This window comes from Podarcis tiliguerta, assembly GCF_965153285.1.
Source record: "Podarcis tiliguerta genome assembly, chromosome: 9".
Lineage (NCBI taxonomy): Eukaryota > Metazoa > Chordata > Lepidosauria > Squamata > Lacertidae > Podarcis > Podarcis tiliguerta.
In genome coordinates, this window is record NC_139542.1 from 16,458,001 (window position 1) to 16,476,765 (window position 18,765).

Here is an 18,765-nt window from a genome sequence, read left to right on the forward strand (position 1 = left end):
CTTGATCCCAGAAGTGGCTTCACAGTCTTAAAACTTAAACTTAAAACTTAAACATCACTTAACTTGAACTAACTGTATTCAGTTTGGGTGACTGTAGGGAGGATGGCTTGTTGTAATTTATTTATTTTTTAAAAGATAAGTCTTTTAATGTTGGCATTAAGCGTAATGGTTACAGATTTAACAGTCTCGTAGGCCACCAGACCCTCTGCTTACATCTTCACAGTTTGAAGTCTGAGATCAGCCTAAGACAGTTCCCACAGTTCAGTTCCGGAGCTGTACACGTCCAGGTAACATTCTTCAACATGTCCTTGCACCTGATGTAAACAATCCAGGCTTTTATGAGGGTGCTGTTGAGATTGGCCACCAGCCCTCTGGAGTGATGCGGGAAAGACTCAGAAGTGGGAGAGCAGCCAGACATTGGTATTATTGGCCATAAGAGGCTGCCAGGTATAAGATGGAAGGAAAGAGGATAATGTAGGATAAACAATGGTGAGTAAGGAACCAAAGACTGGAAGGGAACCACCCTAGGATCTTCAGGTGAAAGGCAGTATACAAATTTAATATAATTTTTTAAAAAAATAAACATTCCTTTGGGTATCCCATGTGTTGGCATGGGGATTTAAAGTGCTGTTACTTTCAGGACCCATAACAGGAGGCGACCTAGAAAACCTTTTAATTTGTTTAAAAAATATATTGGTTCAGTGTTAGCATTTCAATTTTATTGCAAGTTCAATTTCAGTTTCGTTGTTCTTTATTCTAGAAGAAGCAAATTCAAGACAGAAATCGATTTTCATGCCAACTACCTTTGTAGGTTCTGGTGTGCTGAAATAATTTTTATTGAGATATTATAGAATCATAGAATCATAGAGTAGGAAGAGACCACAAGGGCCATCGAGTCCAACCCCCTGCCAAGCAGGAAACACCATCAGAGCACTCCTGACATATGGTTGTCAAGCCTCTGCTTAAAGACCTCCAAAGAAGGAGACTCCACCACACTCCTTGGCAGCAAATTCCACTGCCGAACAGCTCTTACTGTCAGGAAGTTCTTCCTAATGTTTAGGTGGAATCTTCTTTCTTGTAGTTTGGATCCATTGCTCCGTGTCCGCTACTCTGGAGCAGCAGAAAACAACCTTTCTCCCTCCTCTATGTGACATCCTTTTATATATTTGAACATGGCTATCATATCACCCCTTAACCTCCTCTTCTCCAGGCTAAACATGCCCAGCTCCCTTAGCCGTTCCTCATAAGGCATCGTTTCTAGGCCTTTGACCATTTTGGTTGCCCTTCTCTGGACATGTTCCAGTTTGTCAGTGTCCTTCTTGAACTGTGGTGCCCAGAACTGGACACAGTACTCCAGGTGAGGTCTGACCAGAGCAGGTATGTTTGAGACAACCATGTAGGTGGCAAGGGTCAGTCATCTGGGACTTTCCCACCTGATGGCTGCCTTCCATCCTGACTGCTTTCTTTGTTCAAAGGATGTCAACAAAGTAGGAAAGTGTTCACATCCTGTTTTCAGATGGTTTCTTATGCACCAGTTGGGGCATCTGTTTTTAGAGCTCTGGGAGCAAGGGAAACCAACCCTTCTTGCCACTGCATCATCCTCATATTTCTTCCCAGCGGCAAACGGAGCAAGCTGGGTTCAGCTTTCTGCTCATTCAGCCAAGTCATTTTTCCAGTTTTCGTGAGAAACACTGAAGGTCTTCCCAGAGAGATTCTGTCGGGATCGCTTGTCTGATGATAAAAGCAGAGCCGATGGCATTATCTGCTGTATTATGCACGTTCCTTTGCTTCCTACTAGAATGGAGAGAGATTTCCATTCTCCCTTCCATCTGTCTTGGATTGCTAAAGGATAGCTGGGATGTGTAATACAGAAAAGACAAATGGGTGACGAATTCACTGTCCAATGCATCTACATGGCAACTGAGGATGAAAAATAACTGGATATTCAGTTCCCTCCGTGAGCTGCTCCTTTTGCTCATTTTTCTTTACCATTTTGGAGATAGCTGAATAACATGGTGGAGGTCCGGGAGGGGAAGAAATGCGTAATATTCTATTTGGAGTTTGGGAAATGTTATTATCTCATAATTCTGAAGGTATATATCTATTTCGCAATGGCCCCGTGTTGCTTCCTCCACGGATGGTGGACCTGTAGAAGTTGCCTGACTTCAGCTTCTGTGGGAGCTTTTCCTGCAGCACATCAGCTCTCTGTAGCAAACATCTGGATTTCATGGGGTTGAATAATGGTAGCCTGGTGGGTTGATCAGCCATCAGCTGGGAATGATGGGAGTTGCAGTCCGAGAACACCTGGGGAGTACCTGCATTGACTACCTTCGGCTTACTTTCTCCAGCACTGAAACATTGCTGTGCAACCTGTTCTTAAGTGATCAAACAACATTATAATCAAATGCTTGTTTGCTTTTGATGACTTTTGAAAGCTTGTTTTCTTTAGTTTAAAGTTCTATAAAAGTGGGAGCGGTGGATGGTGGGAAGAGAATCAACTTTGTGTTTTGCTGCCAACGAAGCTGAAACCTCAATAGAATCCACCTCAGGCTTTATTCAAACATCACCAGTGGGGTTTTTTAAAGATTAGCCGCCATTTCCAGCCTTCGCCTTTCATCTGAAGCTTCAAAATTGCTTTACCCATTCTTGATCTTTGTAAATCCTGACACTGTCTGCTTATTAGAAGGAAGCGCATAGATCGGGATTTACAGACATTTAATGCAGGATCAAGGAAACACACATCTGTGTGTGATTCAAAAATGGTCTGCTTTATCCTTGTGACTAGCATTTTGAGGTGAGATCCCTCAAAAATAATTCAATGGTCACAGCCCAGAATTTGAGATTCCCCCCCCCCAAAAAACCCCCAGCATACAGCCTGTTATGTGTGACTATACATTCCAAGTAGGGATGCAAGAATTTCCTTTGTGTGCCCCAAAGGGACTCAAACTTTTGCCTATGCTTCAAGGAAATGCATGTGCAGAATCAGTGCTTTCTATGGCCTCCTAGTGAGCTCATGCAAAATCTTTGGGGGTGTGGGGGGACATGTTCCTTCTTCTGCCACCACCATTGCTAGGGACCTCCCAACTTAACCTAGGGCAGAGGAAGTGGGATATAATGATGGCGGCTCCAGCTCCTCAGCGAATCCTTTCTTCCCACTGAGGATTGGGCTGGGATATGTCCTAGTATCTTGCTAAAGCTCTCCAGGGCAAAGTCACCAGTTTCTATTGCACCATGGTGATTGACAGTATAATAATGATGGTTAGCTGAAAAAGATGCTTCTCGTTGTGAAGATACGTTTGTCCTGACTGAGGGCTGTGCTGTACAACTAGATGTCCATGTGAGCAGAAACTTCCCTGTCTATTTCAGTGTCAGGAAAATGGCCCTTTGTCAATACAAATATCAGGAGGGAGCAAAGTTTTGACTCCTGCAAGCCTTACCTTTCATTACCTCCCTAGTGCATAGCCTTCAACTATACCTATTTTAACAGGTACACTGCTTATTTTCTCACTATGTGCAATGCTTGCTGGTGTGCACTGAATTCTCACCTTATACTGCAGGTGACCTGCCAAGTGTGGCATTCAAAAAGACAATTTTGAATGGGTTGTACTGGGGTTTTGTTTTCGTGTGTGTGTGTGTGTGTGTGTGTGTGTGTGTTGCAAGTGTGATCAGCTTGAACATTGAAAAAGCTTTGCATTTGTCAAAGAGACGTTACATCACACACAAATTAAGTATTTGTAATGTCTGTATGAAAGCATGCTTTCTGGATTTCAAAGCAATGGAACAGTCTATTTCAAAAATGTTCTGTGGGAGCAACAGTGTCTCCAGCATTGGCCTGTGTATTGTGTGGTCTTGCTCTTTCTGGATTGTACTACCTCAAAATACAAGTGAAGGAATCACATACTGGAACGTTTCCCACATAAAAACCTGTCTGGATGTAGAAAAGTAGCGTGTCAGGGAAGAGGCCGCATTAGAGGTTTTTCTTCCCCTGACACTCTAGCATTCTACTGGCAGAGACATTTTGATGCTGTGTTGCATCTGCATTTCCTGTGGTACAGGCAGTGTTAGGAGGTGGCATATGATATTTCTGAATACGGTGCTTGGCCCTCATGTTGCTTGGCCCTCAAGAAACTTAGTGGAAAAGTTGGGAACACAGTTATCTGAGATCACTTGTGTGCATGTTTGTAACTTACAAGGAGAGAGCATGTTTTCCCTCTCCTGGCTCTTCTTTTGTCTGCGTTCCTGATAGATGGTGTTTATCCTCCATAAAATGTGTGCAGCTCTGTCTCAACATATGGACAATTCATTAGAAGAGTAAAATCTTCTATGCAAAGTGCTTTGCCAGCACAGGCAGCCTCTTATTTTATGAGTGGAATAGAGACCTCTGAGGATCATCCTTCCTAGCGTTACGTTCCTGTAGGACGTAACATGACACGGTGCGCTCATAAGTCCTGACGAAGGTTGGAGTTTTCTTTCCCCTCGGGGCTGTGATTCCGACTTCTGGTTCTGTATGCGTAAAAATAATTATGTCCTTTAAAAAAAAAACACCAGAGGGAATCCACGGTGTCTTGCGTATGCTGAATTAAAACCGGCAGTGTCAGCAGTTAAAAGAAAGAAAGAAATCTTCTGTGGCCTTTTTTTTTCTTTTTTTTGCTGAAAAAGCAGCATTTTGGGGTGCTTTTTTCAACCAGGAATGTAGCATGAGTGGGAGAGCTGATGCAGTCCAGTGGTACCTCTGGTTATGAACTTAATTTGTTCCGGTGGTCGGTTCTTAACCTGAAACCGTTCTTAACCTGAGGTACCACTATAGCTAATGGAGCCTCTGGCTGCTGCTGCGCCGCTTGCACACGATTTCTGTTCTCATCCTGGGGCAAAGTTCTTAACCTGAGGTACTACTTCCGGGTTAGCGGAGTCTGTAACCCGAAGTGTTCGTAACCCGAGGTGTTTGTAACCTGAGGTACCACTGTATATCATAAGAGCTGGCAAGCCCCTGGTTCAGGTTATCCCTCAGGCAAGACTCCATTTTAGGTGGTCTCATGTGAGCGCATGTCTATGAAGCTCGATATCCCATCGTTATTTCACGCATTAAGGCTGACTCCAGGTTGCAGTGGGGGGTCTAGCAAAATCCTAGAGTACCTAAATGTAACATCGCTTGGGGCATTAGAAATCAAAACTGCGGCTTGTACTGGGCTATGTTGAATATCCTAGGGCAGGCAGCAATGCTGGTGGGTCCTTCCAGGACCATTGGAAGACCCAGTATTTGCTCCAGGGTCCCGGTTCCCCACCAGTTTTGATAGGGATAAACACAGGTTAATGTTTTGGCTGTTAAATCCAGAACTCTCCCCAAGCTCTTGATCAGCATCCTTCCGTTTCTCCATCTCTCTTTCCCTTCCCTTCCTCTGATGCAAAGTCTCTGCTGTTATGTTCACACCATAAAGCAATATGGTACCAACCAGTCGTTGCTTCCTCCACAGAATTCTGGGAACTGTAGCTTGCTATGGGTGCTGAAAGTTGTTAGTGGCTCACACAGCTACTTTTCCCTGTGAAGAGGGGATGTTAAACCGCTCTGGGGAACAGGGGTCACCTAATAACTCTCAGCACCCTTAATTCATCATAGAAACAGAAAGCTGCCTTGAAATGTCTACTGAAACAGGAAAGTGTTTGTCAAGTGGCTGAAGTCCAGCAGGGAGGGAGTCGTGTCGATTCTCGGTCAGGAGTGTACAGAGTTCAGTCTTAGTTTTATGCTTACTGAAGCACCATCAGAGCTCTACTCTCCCGTAGCCTGGCCTGCCCTCGCCTGAGATCAGTGCTTTTGTAAGGTCCACAGAAATAACCTATGAAGTGCACGGAAGGCTTGAAACAGCTACATGATTGCTGATTATCTGATGCACAGCAAACACCCATCTCTTTCGAAGCTGAAATGCTGCAGTTTGATTTTAGCAAAAGTTACAAGATGAAATTCGTGAAATGAAAAAGGCTGTGGAAAAATGATTACGTTCGAATTAGCAATTGTTCATCCGGGGGGTCGGGGGTACACTCTTGCAGTAAATAAATGAGTCGCTTTTGGGGTGTTGGTTAGTGTCTCGTGCTCATTCAAATCCTTACTTAGCTGGGAAGCTCCCTGGGTGATCCTTGGGATGCCAGCGTCTCGCTGGTTCTAGCCTCCTCTTAGGAGCTTTTTAAAATGAGGATATTTAAGATGAGAATTGCAAAGCACTGTGCACAGTGAAAACCACCATAAAAATGACAAATAATGATGGGAAATTGGAATATGAAAAGACCTAACATAAAGTTAATTTCTTCAGTGGGAAATAAACAGACGCCAAAGCTTATGTGTGATTATCAAGGCAATTTCATCTTTTTAGCTGTGGTGGTTTGGGTTGGATATTATTGTTATGTGTTTTTGGTTGCAGAGTTTGTGGGTGCCTGGATTTAGCAACTGCTGAAATTTAATCAATGCTTGGAGAAATAAACTGGAAGTCAGACCCTTAATAGCTGGGCTCAGCTTCCCATGTCCAGGCCAGCCTGATAATGGCCAGAGTCATTAAGCAAAAAAAGAAAAGAAAAGGGGGGGCAGGGAGATGGGTGATTAACAAAGCAGAGAATCTGTGCCAGCTGGGGAATGGGTGAGCTCAGAATCAGGTAGAAGAGCAAAGGTGAGTAGCAGAGTTTCAGGACTGCAGTTTGCCCGGTGTGCTCTAGGAAGAGGTTTTCAGTCAGTAAGTGGTGATGTAATGGAGAAGCAATCTAGGTGGCTGCCTAGTGCAAAGTTAGGAGTTGTGTGACTGGGAGAACAAAGCAAGCTGCAGGACAACAGGCAAGATGTCAGATGTCTGCTTGAACCCAGGACTGAGCCTATGGGAGAAGCAGGACCCTCTTGGAGTGCTGTGCTCAGGTTGTATACATGTGTAAACAAACCATATATCATAAAGACACCACAGTCTCCTCTGTGTCTCATTTCCAAAGGAAACATGAACCCTGGGTAAGCGCCTGGAACCCTGAAATCTCTCACTGCTGTGGAGATTGTGTTGGCGTGCAACATAAATTATGTTTTTAAAGCTGGCCTTCACAGCTTTTATTCAGCCAGTCGAGACAGCCCACCAGACATGTACTGTGGCCCATCATTCACTTGGCAATGTCTGTAGTTTTGCAGTCCTAGGGAGGTATCAAAAACAGGAAGTTTATTGAGCCCTGGTGGCCTCCATACATGACTGGTGCGGTAAGTTTGGCTTGGTAGACAATATGTTATACAGCTTATTTCTGGCTTTAGTTCTCAGATTTAGAATTGACTTTGAAGATCGTTGGGTTTGTTTACATGGGCATTTATTCTGAGGTAATAGTTCTGTCATTTTCTTTGACCTGTGGTTTCGCTCTGTCATCCTCATCAACCTGTGGTTTGTTTAGACAATCGAAGAGAGTAAATAGATAGCTTGAGCATGTAAAGAATTAATGTTCATTTAAATGTGCGCTGCAAAAGCCCTGTTGTACAAGGGATAAAGCAAGCCTTATCTGAAGGTGGATTTAATATCATGACAAATTGTGGTGGTATGTTTGGAATGAGTAGTTGAAAAGCAGATTTTATTTTTTTCTTTTTTTTAAAGAACCCTTGTAAAATAAATTGCTTTATTAGAAAGATTGGGAAGATTTCCTAGTTGCATATTTTGTTTTCTTTTTCAAAACATCAGTTTGATTAATCTGTATTCAGATGTACTTGTTAGAATTCAATGCTGGCTGGGGAGCAGCTCTCAGGGGCGAGATGAAAAATGAACTTACAGTACTTAGGTAGAGACGCACACCATTTAACTTTATAGAGCCTGGTTTGCCTGGTTTCCTCAATAACTCCCTTATGGGTTCTGTCTTCTATAGACCCATTGAAAAAGTGCAAATGGCTCTAAAGCAGACTTTGCAAACCAGGCACTGCCTGCTGAAGTTTTGGACTACAAGTCCCATCAGCAACACCCAACACAACTGGGCAAACAGCACAAAGCATCTGGAGGGGAGCCTGGTTGGCAAAAGCTGCTCAAGAGAACCAGAAAGCTGGGGTCTCTCCATTGCTTATTCAGTTCTCCATGGATAGCTGCTCATTTTTTGTTTGTTTTGACTGATATGTAAAGTTAACTCAGTGTTTCTCAAACTTGGGTTGCCTACTGTTGTTGGACTACAAGGCCCATTGTCATTGACCACTGGTGCTGCTAGCTAGGGATGATGGGAGTTATAGTCCAACAACACCTGGTGACCAAAGTTTGAGAAACACTACGTTAACTGTAGACATACTTTTTAGGGGTAATATCTGCATACAGTCGTCCCTTGGTTCTCGAATTCAATCCGTTCTGGAAGTCTGTTCGACTCCCGGAACAGTTCGAGAACCAAGGCGCGGCTTCTGATTGGCTGCAGGAGCTTCCTGCAAGCAATCGGAAGCCACGTCATACATTCAGCTTCCGAAAATTGTTCGAAAACCGGAACACTCCTGGTTTTTGATCATTTGGGAGCCAAAGCATACAAGTTTCAAGCTTCTGAGGTTCCACAGTATCTGAATTTTGCTGTCTTCTCCTGAGACCTAAAGCAATAGTAACACGTCTCCTCTTCTCCACTCATACAGATTTTAACGTAGGCTGATCCTGGCCAAGGAATTGAGGTCCTGATGGGGGACTCAGGATCGAGGCGTTCGATCATTGTGTCCCGGCTGCCAATATTCAGGAGAAGTATTAGCCGGCGGCACGATTCCCTCCCGTCTTCCCCAACTTCTAGCAATACCGTTGGTGTCCACAGCTCTTCTCCATCCAGCACCAACTCCAGCTCAGGTAGCACCGGCAAGCGCAGGAGCCTCTTCCGCACGCCTTCCATCAGCTTCCACCATCACAAGAAGGGGAGCGAACCCAAAGCCGATTCTCCAGGGCAGAACGTGGGCATTTCGAACGGTGCTCAGTCTGGCCACGGCACTTTGCAGAAGCTCGGTTTGGAGGAGCACGTGAAGCACAGAGGGAGGCATTCGGTCGGCTTTGGGAGTTCTCGGAGCAAGAAGATCACCAGGTCTTTGACGGAGGACTTTGAGAAGGGGAGGGAGCCCTCAACCAATAAAAACGTCTTCATAAATTGCATAAGGTCTGGGAAGAATGAAGGGGACGACTCTGGCTTTGCAGAGGACCAAAGCAGGGCTTCTGTTAAACATTCCTCAAGGAAACTTCTCCCCAAATCCTTCTCGACACACTACAGGTTTTCAAAGCCAGTCCCTCAAAGCCAGTCCATTTCCTGCGTGCAGCCATCTTCTTGCTTGTTGGACATTAAGCCCAGTGTTGAAAGCGAGCCTGTGTCGGCGAAGTCTTCTTCCCCATGTTCTGCTGACATAATAGAATGTGCAGGCAGCTCTTTGCAGTCGCCGCTGCTCTCTGCTGACCTGACCACGGTCCAGACGCCTTCCGAGTTTCTAGCACTGACAGAAGATTCCGTCTCGGAGGTCGACGGACTGCCCAACTGCGGTAATTTGCACGGGGAAGCCTTTGCCCACAATGTTTCTACCTCTCAAATCTTCCTCAATCCCATTACTGCTGCTGCTGCTGCCACTGCTCCTCCTCTTCCTCCTCCTGTTCTTTTAAGGAAGATGGATCATGCAGAAAGTGTTCCTCATTGTGCTGTTCTATCGCCCAGAAGTCACAGGGCCAGAAATGGACTGCTCAATGAAAATAGTGCCATATCTGAAACCCTCGATTCTAATCGAAACCATGCAAAAGTATTCTTGCAAGAGCTTCCTGCTAAACAGACCAGCCATCCCGAAGAAGCAAACTCAGGAGCTGAAGCACAGTTAAAACCCTTTGTCTTAAACCAGGGGGAAGTAACTGAATGTTCCCCCAAAGCACAGGGACTACCTAGAGACCAACAAGAAGTTAAAGCACCGGAACATATTAGAGAAACCATCCCAGTAATTGAGTCGAAGATTATTCCTTTGTCTTCAGAACCGCAGCCTTTTCAAGCCCAGCAAGCATATGAAATAAAAGGTACAAATAATAACTTTTCTGTTGTCTCCTATATAACTGGGTGGAAGTTTGAAGTACCGTATTTTTTGCCCCATAGGGCGCACCGGCCCATAGGGTGCACCTAGTTTTTTGGGGGGGAAATAAAGAAAAAAAATTATCCCCCCCCCCAGGCGCGGGGCTGGGGTGAGGGAAGCCTGAGCTTCCCCCGACCCCAGCCCCCTGAACAGGCTGCTATCCGCAAGCCTAGGGAGCCCGGCGGGAACTCCCACTGGCTCCCAAGGCTTGCGGATAGCTTCCTGAAGCCTGGAGAGCGACCCCTCTCGCTCTCCAGGCTTCAGCGAAAGCCTGCATTCACCCCATAGGATGCACACACATATCCCCTTCATTTTGAGAGGGGAAAAAGTGCGTCCTGTAGGGCAAAAAATACGTTATATTTTAATGGCACTCAGCTAGGGGCTGTCGTCTAGGCCTTTGGTGTCTGTGGGCTAAAGTTCCCGGAGAAATGTCAAATGAAGGAATTATGGTAACTTCCACTATTAGGGCCCTGGAAGAGTTGGCACTTTTGAAATGGCACAGAGTAGTGGATCAATATTATAGAAAGGCTGATTTGCAGCCCAGGGCCCAGATGGACAAAATTATTGTGCAATGCTTGGGTGGAGAACCTGTAGCCTTCCAGGTGCTGTTGGACTCCAGCTCTTGCCAGCCCAAGCCAGCATGGTGAATGGTTGGGGAGGCTGCTGGGAGTTGTAGACCTGTACCATCTGGACGGTTGCCGGTTCCCTACCTCTGATCTCGTGTTGAAGGGTACACATTCAAAATAAGACAAAATACTTAGGGGGAGCATGGGAGGGGAAGTAAATTACTATTCCTATGGCTTTCACCAGAGTGGACATTTTCTGCTCTGCACATTTCTTCCTTCTCTCCTGCCTCTCTTTCTGTCTCTAAGATGCTCTGAGTTTGCATTACCCCTTTCTCCTGATTATCACTGGAGTCCATTATGTTACCAGTTCCTGTCAAGATACAGTGGTACCTCGCAAGACGAATGACTCGGAAGACGAAAAACTCGCAAGACGAAAGAGTTTTTCGTTTTCTGAGTTGCTTCGCAAGACGGATTTCCCTATGGGCTTGCTTCGCAAGACGAAACGTCTTGCGCCTTGTTTTTAAAACCGCCAGTGCATTCCTATGGGAAACCGTCAATACACAGCGGTGCTTCGCAAAACGAAAAAACTCGCAGAACGAATTAATTTCGTCTTGCGAGGCACCACTGTACAGGCATATTTTATGAATATTAATGTGTAGAATTTAAAGAAGCATTTGCTTGATTTACTAGCATTTTACAAAATTCACTGAGGGGAGGGAAAGGTTTTTGCAATACTTTATTTTCTTACATTTATACATCGCTTAGGGAGGAACAGAGGAAGTTGCCTTATCCACCAGCTGAATGGCAGTAGCTATCCAGGGTTAGAGACCAGGGAAGCTGGGGATTGAACCTGGGACCTTCTGCACAAGAAGTAGATGCATTACCACTGAGCTACAGCTGTTCTCACTGAACCATGGACATTCGTCTGATTATCTTCCATCATGGAACCCAAGGAGGCATACATGGGTGTTTCTAGGGGTCACCCATCCAGGAACTGGCCAGACCCAGACCTGCTTAGCTTCAACAAGATGGCAGCCTCACGTGCCGTCAGACCAAACCCTGGGACCAGTACAACCCCTCTTGCTTCTTGTTGCCTTCTCAGGAAGTGAATTATATAATTGGCCAATTCACCCAATCCTTCAGCATGTATTGGTGTCCCTCCTGTACATTTCTTGTCAGAATGCAGTGCTGTGGGCCTCAGTCAAAGATTCAACCTACCACAGCTAACTTACTTCAGAGTAACATGGCTCTGAGTTAAAGAAATGTTCAATAGCTTTTGTGGCATGTGTGCTGACTGCATCTCTCCCCTCCCCCCCCCCATCCCACAGTGAATCTTGCTAGTAGTTTTAGCCCATACCGAGAAGGAAGATTCATAGAAAAACGCCTGAGATCCTCTTCAGAAGGCACTGCTGGGAGCAGCCGGATGATCTTGAAACCAAAGGATGGAAACCCAGAAGAAATGAACAGCTTGAGAAAGCAGAGAACGGGGTCTTCCTCATCTAAAATGAACAGCATGGTAGGTTTGCAGTACTTTAGCATTTGGGGACATTTTCTTCAGGTGATCATTGCTTCTTTCCCTCTTTTTCTTAGTGACAAATGGGAAGTGGGGAAAGTGACAGCTAATGTGGTATTGAAGTTTACAAAGGAATGGCAGGGTGAGGTAGTGCTCAATGAAATTTTCACAAGACGTAAAATACAGGTGGAAATCTGTAAGGAGGTTGTGAACTCCCTTTGTCTTTGTTTGCTATGCATGTTTTGGGCTACCATCCCTTCAGGTTATAATGCTGCCAGCTCCAAAGTTGATTTTGCCACTGTAACTGGCTCTGCTCCAGCTCTGAGCCTGACTCTGTCTGTGGACCACCTGCCCAATTTCCTGAATAGGAGTGTGAAGCTGGGGAACACACCACATGAGATCAGATTCGTCTTCTTTATTCCTTTAACAGGTACATGTGCCACACAGAAAGGTGCATGGGGTATTGAACAAGGTGCCACATTCGTCAAGGCTGAAAGGCCAGTAAGGGACCCATCTAGCCAATAGTGCAACCATGCTTAGTTCAAACAGACAGAGGTGCTACATGCTCTGAGTTCTCACATATGGGAGGTGGGAAGGCGGTCGACCTTGGAAAGGGGTTGCGCTCCCCTGGAAGGAGCAGGATCAGAACTTGGGGATGCTCATGGATTCAACACTGTCACCCTTGCTGACTAGGAGCGTGTTTTTTCAGCTCTGCCTAGTTTGCTAAGAGACAGCTCTGCCGGGCAGAGACAACTCAGCCAAGATACTCCATTCTCTGGTAACTTCCAGATTGCGTTACTGTACTGCGCTCTATGCTTTACCTTGAAGCCAACACAGAAACATCAGTGGGTTCAAAATAAAGCAGTCAGATTACTAGCTGGGGTTCCCTCTCGATCTCCCAGCTGCACTGGCTCCCAGTTAATTTCCCGGCCCAATTCAAGGCACTAAATGACTCAGACCCCAAATACCTGAAAGTCTGCCACTTTCCCTACAGACCCTCTTGGGTGCTAAGATTGGCAGAGGGGACCTTGTTGGTAGCTCCTCTGCACTCAGAGACAGTGTGTGTGTGTGTGTGTGTGTGTGTGGGTGGAGAGGGCCTTCTTTGTGGCAGCCCCTAAGTTTTGTGGCACTCCTTCCCCACAGTGGCTCATCTGGCAACATCACTGTACAGCTTCTGGTGAATACTGAAGATGTTTTTGACACTTAAGGGGTATATATTTTTAGGTCTCACCTTATTTCTGTGGTTGTAAGTTGTTTTAAGTTGTTTTAATGATTGCGTTTTAACGTTCCAACTCTCCCACGGACCTCAGGGTGAATGTGGTCAATGTAGCAATAGTAGTAGGTTATTAATGCTTGGGCCATGGGCCATTCACATATCAGATAAATAGGTACAATACAAGAACCAACAGTATGAAATACTGCACAAAATCATATTGCCACCTAGAACCATATAAAAACCTACATCATAACGATACAACGTAAATCACATGTAACATATATAAACCTTTCCTGCCAACCTAGCAGTTCGAAAGCACGTCAAAATGCAAGTAGATAAATAGGTACCACTCCGGCGGGAAGGTAAACGGGATTTCTGTGTGCTGCTCTGGTTTGCCAGAAGTGGCTTAGTCATGCTGGCCACATGACCCGGAAGCTGTACACCGGCTCCCTCGGCCAATAAAGCGAGATGAGTGCCGCAACCCCAGAGTCGGCCACGACTGGACCCAATGGTCAGGGGTCCCTTTACCTTTACCTTATATATAAACCTTACATACTGTAAGGGTGAAGTTTAATACAGATAAAAACATTAGTTATTTAAAAATATTATGGTTAAATAAGAGCACCTCGAAAGCAGCCAACTGCAATCTGATTAATAGTTCTTTCCTGGATTTCCATTGAAGCTAGGGCAAAAAGAGAGACCTTGTGAGTTACCCTAAGACCAGTGCCTGACAAGAGGTACAAAATCTTTTCTGGAATGGCATTGGAATATAGTGGGTAATACAACAACAACAACAACAGAATACAATAACATAAATAAAGCTAGATATGAACAGTGATCCATCTAGTACGGCATCCTATTTTTCATACTGCCCAACGTCTCTGGGAAGCACCCAAGCAGGGAATGAACACAATAACCTCTCATTATTGCTCCCCGACAAAAGGATGATTTGGAGGCACACTTGTACTCTGCCTGCAGGTTGCCTGCAGCTATCAGTAGTAGTAGTTGTGGATAGACTTTCCCTCCATGAATTTTATTAATAGTTTGTTTGAGCCATTTAAATTCGTGGCCAGCCCCCATGTCTTGTGGAAGCAAATTCCATCACTTCGTCTTGTGTGCACCATGAGCACCGTACTACACTGAAGCATTTGTTGAAGCCTGGAGGGAAATGTTGAATACAAAATGGACTTGAAGTCCTTTGGAAAGTTGGAAGAAACAGGAGGATTAAACTAGCCCGCAGTGGAATTTGAGGTTTTTCCTGAAGAGGGCAGCATTGCCTTTATTTTAATTTATGTTTACTTCTTTTTTTTTAAGCTATTTTTGTAAATATAAATAAAGTAGCTGGAGTTATCCGGTTCTTGGTATCTCCGAAGAAGGTGTTTTGTTCTACGGAAGCTTTGCAGCAAGTGCTCTTCAGGCACAAAAGAAAGAGAGCCCTTTAAGATCCTTTTTGTTTTGTTTTGTTTTGTCCTTGTCACTGGCAGTAAGGGATGGCTTCCCTTTGCCTTGAGCGGCGAGGGAATAGCTGGATCCAGAAGGACTGATAAGATAGCAGGTTTTGTCAGAATGTTAAGCTAGAGAGCAAAATGGGACCAATGTTGGATAGGGGAAGACATGAAACAGTGTCTAATGTGTTCTTTCTCGAAACGTGTAACCGATTGAAGTCTTCCTTCAGGAGGGCCAGCCGTTTTGTATATAGCCTCGGAACTCGAGCTTGGATGCACAAGCATCAAATAATAATAATAATAATAATAATAATAATAATAATAATAATAAATTTTATTTATACCCCGCCCTCCCCAGCTGAAGCGGGCTCAGGGCGGCTAACAACAATCAAAATAATCCAACATTCTAAAAACCTTTCATTATAAAAATTAATTAAAATCAAATTGATAGCAACCATTAAGCCAGATTCTGTGCAGATTGCCAGAGGAGGGGGTCAGGCTGCGCCCTGACCAAAGGCCTGGTGGAACAGCTCTGTCTTACAGGCCCTGCGGAAAGATGTCAGGTCCCGCAGGCCCTAGTCTCTTGTGACAGAGCGTTCCACCAGATTGGAGCCGCGGCCGAGAAAGCCCTGGCTCTAGTTGAGGCCAGCCTGAGAGTATGTGTTTGCAATAGAGCCCTCTGTGCCTGTTGTCCATCATAACCTAAGCTTATTGCTAGGAGATCCAGAGACTGATCGAGTCAATTTCTATGCCGCCTTTCCACAACGATCCATGCCCAAAGCAGTTTACAACAAGCACACACTTATTACACTAAGGAGTTTAGGTTGGAGGGGAGCCAGCAGGAGAAAGCAGTTCGCAAAACAAATCAATAAATTAAAAGAAGACAAGAACCAACATTTCAGCAAACATAAATTCGGTGTTACAGATGAAACAATTCTGACTTACATATATAAACAGAAAGTCAAAGTTGATGGATGTGGGTCTTATTACACTTCAGGGAGCCTTGGCAGCTTGGCTTAGATATGGTTCAGAAGTGGGAGAGATCCCTGTAGCAATAAATTTATGACTCCTGTGCAAGAAAAGACCATAGGTACCATGAAATACTCTCCAATGCCATTCACTCCCACTCCCCAATTATTCAATCTATTTATAGGAGTCTTTTACTTCCTGTTTGCTTTTGGTCATTATATCCCGTGGATGGTGGTTGGCTTTTCACAACACCTGTTTTCAAAAGTTCCTTCCTTGCTTCTCTCCAAATGGTCATCCCTGCAGTAATTTACCTATTCCACAAGATGTCATTGTTACTCTTATTTTCTAATGCGCATCTCTCTCAGACACCAAAAGCTATACACCCTCAGCACTGGAGAGAAATGTGTGTGAATTAGTTAGTCCAGGCAAGCACAAATGTTATCAGTATGAGCTTCTCCACACACATGGATTTGAGCTTTATTCCAGTTATTTCCTCTATCTGTCTATTTATCTGAAGGTATGAGTCAAGTTTGCTTCCACAACCTGAGGAGAGAAGGATTGCTACTTATTTTAGCTCAGGCTTTGCAGATCCAGCAGGGAAGTAACTAATGGGGTCCTCCCAGCATGGATATGTTTCAAAATAAAGGCAGCGTACAGGCTTGGCATCAGCAGGTTTGCAGGTTTAAAAAGGAAACAAAAACACACAACTGGCTCCATCTGGCCGCCATATTTGTTTTGGCCAAATAAGTTAGTTTAATGTAATCGAGGAATGTAATGTAATTGAGGAAATGGCCGCCACCTACAGCAATCTGAGGACAATCTGAGGGCCTCATGCCTTCATGAGCAGCCTTCCAGGAGCAACATGTCAGATGTGGGCAGAGCCAGTGGTGAAAAGCAGGCAGAGCAAAGGATGTAATTATCACTTCTTGTACATTCCTGCAGATGTGAACAAGTCAGAGATTCCCCCCCCCCATCCTTCCCTCCACCCAGTCAAGCAAGCGACATTATTATAATTCAAGGACACATTCCAGCCAAGCTAAAGCACTTGGAGGAAGGTACAAAGCAGGACTGATGAGGAGTGTGGCCTGGTGAAGACGTGTGGCAGGGAGAGAGCACTGAGGGCTAGACAGGGAAGCTTACAGGGCCACATTTAGCCTGAGATGCTCCACTGTTGCCACCAAGACACTGGGCAGCCTGTCAACACAGGAACACAGGAAGCAGCCTTATACTGAGCCAGGGTATTGGTTCCTCTAGCTCAGTATTGTCTACACCAGGGTTTCCCAAACTTGGGGGGGGGGGGTCTCTCTGGCTGTTTTTGCACTACAACTCCCATCATCCCTAGCTAGCAGGACTAAATGGCCAGGGATGATGGGAATTGTAGTCCAAAAACAGCTGGAGACCTAAGATTGGAAAACTCTGGTCTACTTTGACGGACAGTGACTCTCAAGGGTTTCAGGCAGGACTTTTTCCTACCCCTGTTGGAGATGTCAGGGATGGAACTTGAGACCTTCTGTGTGCAAGGCAGATGCTCTTAAGTTGCAGCCCTTCAAATGAAGAACACATCAAAATAGAGGACTGTCCCTCTGCTCCTTCCATCAGAGGATGCTCTTCTGTAAAGGAGGGCACATGGCCACCCTAACATAACTTCATTTCCCTGCCTGCAGCCAGTCTGCTTTCTTTCAGAGAGGGTGCTGTGGTTCCTGGTTAGGATGCAAGCTGTCACAGCTGCTTTGCTATGAAAGGCTGAGCTATATATTATCTGATTGAGAACAACGCAGAGCTTGTAGGCAAGCAGCACTCCGGACCTCATTTATTTAATTCAGCACAGGGAGCACTAACTTTCAGGTGTTATTAGCATAAAAACACTGCAAAACAGCGGCCTGGGACTTGAGTGTTCTATGCGCTTCTAATTTTAAGGTCAACTCAGCCAGCAGCATTAACGCTGAAAGGCACTCTCTGGAAAACAAGAGCCTCTAGCCGAGTAGCGTTGTTGTCAAAAGTCAGATCTGCAACACTTCGAACATTACAAAATTCAAAGTGGTTGGAGGCATTATTTGATGCGGAGTTTGTACTCTGCGTGTTTTGAAACAGCAACAGGAAGCCTGTGGTGGAGAAGGGCTGGAGTGGAGTGGGAGAGCACATGCTTTGAATGCAGATGGACTCAGGTTAAATCTCTGGCATCTTTAGGTAGTGCTGGGAAATATTCCTGTCTGGAAATGTAGAGAGACACTGCCAGTCAGGGTGAAGAATCCTGGCCTAGAGGGACATATGGTCTGACTGGGTAGAAGACAGCTTCCTAGGTTGAGGATATCGGCACGATTCCATCTCCACTTCAGATTAAATGTAGTGTTTTATGTTTCATTAGCTGTGTAGTCATAGAATTATAGAAGAGATCGGACCTGCAACCATGGCGTTATCAGCACCACGTTCTATTCAACTGAGCTATCCAGTCCTGTTTTCAGCTTCTGCCAAGTCCTCAATGAGGGTTGCACACACTGGTGGTTTTGTTCCTGAAAAGAATCACAATCCAACCCATCCATGAGAATAATCAAGAGAATTCATTTGGGCATGGCTGGTGGTACTTTTGACACATATGCTTTGCTCATAATTGGTTGGTATTTTAACCCAGAGATGTATAAGCTGTTAGTACAATTCATGCAGCTGTAGTGGATTTCCTCAATAAGCATACCACTGTGATGTTTGAAGTGACTTTACTTGGTCAAACAGTGGCCGCTGGAGAACTCACAAAAGTGGAGTCCACAGGCCTATAAATTACCTCTAAATTAGCTTTACACATGCATAGAAATGAAGTCATGTTCTCAAGAGGGAAAGCATGCCTGCAGTATCAGAGCTGGGTGCTTGATTCAGCCAGAAGAACAGAGTGCCTACTATCTATCAGGCTAACTCAGTTTTCCCTGTACAAACATTCTTGACATATTCTTAATACAGTCTGAATAATCACTTTCTCCTAACAATATCCTTAATGCCATCTGAGTAAGGGGAATCATCAGTTT

The 18,765-nt window shown here is 45.0% G+C and overlaps 1 protein-coding gene across 8 annotated transcripts in view; it reads left to right on the forward strand.

The window, feature by feature from the left end:
* CCSER1 (coiled-coil serine rich protein 1) overlaps nucleotides 1–18,765 on the forward strand; it is a 697,013-nt gene that overhangs the window by 116,433 nt on the left and 561,815 nt on the right. For all 8 annotated transcript variants that reach the window (XR_014501817.1, XM_083398305.1, XM_083398308.1 and 5 more), the window contains 2 exons: nucleotides 8,597–9,989; nucleotides 11,937–12,124. Coding sequence is in view for 7 of the 8 variants with exons in the window: in XM_083398305.1 (XP_083254431.1) it covers nucleotides 8,639–9,989; nucleotides 11,937–12,124 (1,539 nt within the window). In the remaining variant the exon portion in view is untranslated. The remainder of the gene's footprint in view (nucleotides 1–8,596; nucleotides 9,990–11,936; nucleotides 12,125–18,765) is intronic.